The sequence below is a fragment of the Rhinopithecus bieti genome, unplaced genomic scaffold (genome assembly GCF_001698545.2).
Source record: "Rhinopithecus bieti isolate Rb0 unplaced genomic scaffold, ASM169854v2 scaffold_7580, whole genome shotgun sequence".
NCBI classification, from domain to species: domain Eukaryota; kingdom Metazoa; phylum Chordata; class Mammalia; order Primates; family Cercopithecidae; genus Rhinopithecus; species Rhinopithecus bieti.
Genome location: NW_016805470.1, coordinates 1264082 through 1268235, shown reverse-complemented (window position 1 = coordinate 1268235; position 4154 = coordinate 1264082). Strand labels below are relative to the sequence as shown.

The following is a 4154-nucleotide window of genomic DNA, read 5'->3' as shown; positions in this document are numbered from 1 at the left end:
GCCACTCGCCCTCAGGGCCGCCGCCCGGCCCGCAGCTCCGAGCCCCGCGGCGGCGGCGGCGGCCTCGCCTCCATGGCGAGGGGAAGCGGCTGAGGGGAGACTAGGCGGGCGGCGGTGATGGCGGCAGCAGCCGGGGTCCGAGCGCGATCGCGCGCGCGCGCCTCTGTCAGCACCGCACTCGCTGCAGCCTCGCTCCCGGCCTGGCCTTGGCTGTAAGACGCGTGTTCATTGGCTGTTCAGAGACAGGCGCTGGTTGGCCGACAGCGAACGGGCGTCTCCGGCCCGCCCGGGCCCCGCCCTTGTGCACCGCTGGACTCTCACTCGCTGGCTGGGGCCCCGAACCCGGTTGCACGGTCTCCAGATAGCTCGGGAGGGGTTCGCCCCTGGGCCGCCCAATCCTTCGGGAAGCTGGACCCCGGAAGGACTGGCCGCGGGTGCACCAGTGCCTTCCGCCACTCTACAGTCACAGGCCCCAGGACTTGGGCCTTCTTCCCAGTTTACAGATGAGGAAACCGAGGCCAGGGGCAAACTACACCAATGTCTAGCCACCAGGGCGGCATGGAACTCGAGAGCCATCTTCCTAATCCTCTCCAAACGTGATACTGTGGGTCTTTTTTTCCCTCCCCTAATTGCTGCAGGTATTTAAAGAACGACGGATCTCACTGGGGAGGGAGGGGAACCTGTCAAGTCCCTAGAACGGGTCTGGCTCCGTGGGTGTCATCTTACATCAAGTCAGCCCACGCCGTCCCCACCCGAGCTCCTGGGTAACCTCCCCGGCTTTCCAGATGTGCATGCTAGGGCCCTGCTCGCCACCGAGCTGAGTAGAAGCACAACACGTGGTGTTCTGCGATGGGGGTGCCTTTCGCGATAGGCCTGGCGGGGCAGGGGAAGCGCAAAACTCGGAGAGAAGCCAGAGTGCGCCCTCCCCAGGCCGGGGTTGGGGCGCGTACCCCTTTCCCGGCGCTCCCGGCACCGCGTCTGGCGCGTAGCACCCCCGAAGCCAGGACTTGAGCGTCTGCGGCTGAAGGCCGATTACGCAGTCGTGATAGGTGGTAGCAAATGCGACATTTCGCCGGGTTTCCCCAGTAGGGGCCCCTGGGCGCGCAGGGCGAGCGGCTGGGCGTCTGCAGGCAATAGACAGATTTGCACAGCAGCGCGCAAACGGAGCTTGCGGGTAGGGAACGCTTCATCCCCGACCGAGGGTCTGCGGTTCCCGGGGTAGGTGGCGGTGTCTCTCTCCTCCACACCGGGCAGCCCCTGAGGCCCCCTAACGCAACCCAGGCCGGTTTAGGACTCCGTGCCCCACTCCTCCGTATTGTGGAATGTTAGTCCATGCTAACCAGAGCCATGGTCTGGGAATATGGGTGGGGCGGGCCTCAGGCCATCCCCTCCCCAGCAGGGAAGTCTCTCCTTGAGTGGGAGTTGTGACTCTCTCTCTCCCTCTCAGCAGGACCAGCCTAGAGGTGTGGGTGAAATGGCCGAACCCAAGACACCTCTGACCAATAGACACTCCAGCCCAAAGGCCCACAGTCCACACGCCTCGTCTCCTAAGAGTCAGACCCCAGTGAGGGTGGATCCTTTCCCACACCCAGCATTCACATTTCTCTGGAAGTCCAAACTCAATCTATCCCCCCGACACCGAATGGAAAAGTGAAAAGCTGGAAGTCAAAGTGTGAAAACCCCTAACAAGTAATGACTGCAAGCGCAGGAGGTACCCCAGTAGCTAGGATGGCAGCCCTATGCTCTAGAACCAAATTCCACCGGCTTACTTTTGTCTTATATCTAATTTACACTATTATTTCTTAATATATTTTTTTGTTGATTAGTTTTTTACTTGTAGCTTATTTGTGTTACCCTAGAAGGGGTTGACATGCTACTTATATTTTTAATATAATTGAAATAGTGATTGCAGTAAGTGTTCATCTTTGAGACTATCTGAAGGACCCCATTTGGATATGACCACACTTGGGAAAATTGTTGTTGGGCGTGGTAGTCAGAGAGCCTGGTCTCCAGCCCCACCATGTGCTGGGTGACCTGAGCCTCCCTCTGCAACTCTTCCTGGAACTTCCCAGGGCTGTATTGAGAATTAGGCATGTTCAGCTTGGCAAGTAACCCATTCTCAGGAAATGAAAGTCCTTTCTCCCCATGAGACAGATGCACTATGGTCAAAGCATTTGTGGTGTGTGTACAGGGGTGACAGAACTAGACCCTGGAGACCCTCTGGGAAGGAGGGTTCAGCTCAGCAACCACACAGATGCTGTTTCCATTGGAAGAAGACAGAGCCCCCTCCTCAGCTGCCTGCCTGTAGAGACCTGCCCAGCCCTCCATCCTACTTGGCTCCCAGAGTGTCCTGAGCTCCCTCACCCATAATCATCACAGAGTAAAGGGTTATCCTGGGAGAGAAGAGAACTGAGGAAGGGAGGGGAAGCAGTTTCCTGTGCCCAAGCCTACCCAAATGGGGAACTGCAGAGCCCTCCTCCTCCTAGTCCTGCATTAGTCCCAGCCCACAGGAGCACATACCTACAGGTAGGCATTTCTCAGCCATCCCACAGGTACCCCAACAGTCACAGGGTTTACGAGCAAAGGAGAGGACCAGGAGAGCTGGAGGATAGGGGGAAAGGACTCCTGTTTCTTTAGGCAAGTCACTTCCCCTCTCGGGGCCTCCTTTCCCCTTCTAGTAAATGGAACAATGAGTCATTCTCGCAACAAATACTTATTGAGTGCAGACCATGTGCTGGGCACAGCAGGGAATAAGACAGAAGAGGACAGAAGAGGCCTCTGCTCTCAGGAGCTTACATTCTGGATAGGCACACAGACAAACAAATGAACAGGAAAATTTCCTAAATGCTGAAATGAAAATGAAGCAAGGCAATAAGATAGGTGAAGTAAATGAGAGCCAAGTCCCTTTGCAGGCCACTATTCAACCCTAAGAGCCTTTTACTCAAACTTTGTATCTAAAAGAGACAGGACATACAGCCCCTTACCCTGAGAAGGTGAGTTGTAGGAGCCTTTGCCCTGATTCTTTCTTTTTTTTTTTTTAAGACGAATTTTCCCTCTTGTTGCCCAGGCTGGAGAGAAATGGCGCCATCTCAGCTCACTGCAACCTCCGCCTCCTGGGTTCAAGCAATCAAGCGATTCTCCCGCCTTGGCCTTCTGAGTAGCTGGAATTACAGGGCCCGCCACCACCCCCAGCTAATTTTTTTGTATTTTTACTAGAGACAGGGTTTCACCGTGTGGGCCAGGCTGGTCTCAAACTCCTGACCCCAGGTGATCCACCCACCTAAGCCTCCCAAAGTGCTGGAATTATAGGGATGCGCCACTATGCCCGGCCTTTGCCCTGATTCTCCCTGCACTGGCTACCAGTGATATAAGGAGAAGAAATGTTTCCAGATTCTTTGCTTCCAGTTACACAGTCCTAGTCCCAATCCTAGCCCCACACATTGGACAAAACTTGGCCCTGCCCACCCCTGTAGGCATAGACCTGCTGTACAATCTGCTCAGGGCAGAAGGCATCTCACACTCATTTCAACTGAGCAAGTAAGGATTTGAAAAAAGAAAATCCGGCCAGGCACGGTGGCTCAAGCCTGTAATCCCAGCACTTTGGGAGGCCGAGACGGGTGGATCACGAGGTCAGGAGATCGAGACCATCCTGCCTGACACGGTGAAACCCCGTCTCTACTAAAAAAATACAAAAAACTAGCCGGGCGATGTGGCGGGCGCCTGTAGTCCCAGCTACTCGGGAGGCTGTGGCAGGAGAATGGCGTAAACCCGGAAGGCGGAGCTTGCAGTGAGCTGAGATCCGGCCACTGCACTCCAGCCTGGGTGGCAGAGCGAGACTCTGTCTCAAAAAAAAAAAAAAAAAAAAAAAAAGAAGAAAATAAAAGAAAAAAGAAAATCCCAGTTCTGGTTTTTAAATGTCACAATTTATAGACTTATATATCTGTCAAAACTCAGAAAATTATATTTAACATCTGTGGATGGCATTGTATGTAGATTGTGCCTGAAAAGAAAAAAAAAATTGCAAACTGAAAATGAACTCGTTATTGAAATGCATTCTGAAGTATTTAGGGGGAGGTGTACTAATGCTGCAACTTACTTTGAAATATATGAAAAATGGGGCCAGGCGCGGTGGCTCAAGCCTGTAATCCCAGCAC

The 4154-nt window shown here is 54.1% G+C and overlaps 1 protein-coding gene across 1 annotated transcript in view; it reads right to left on the bottom strand.

Annotated features, from left to right (window-relative positions):
* Positions 1-6: 6 nt before the first annotated feature.
* The window catches only part of VPS16 (VPS16 core subunit of CORVET and HOPS complexes), a 33100-nt gene continuing 28952 nt past the window's right edge, over positions 7-4154 (bottom strand). Inside the window, exon 24 of the mRNA XM_017872565.1 lies at positions 7-232. Within this exon, the coding sequence (XP_017728054.1) occupies positions 226-232 (7 nt within the window). The 3' untranslated portion in view covers positions 7-225. The remainder of the gene's footprint in view (positions 233-4154) is intronic.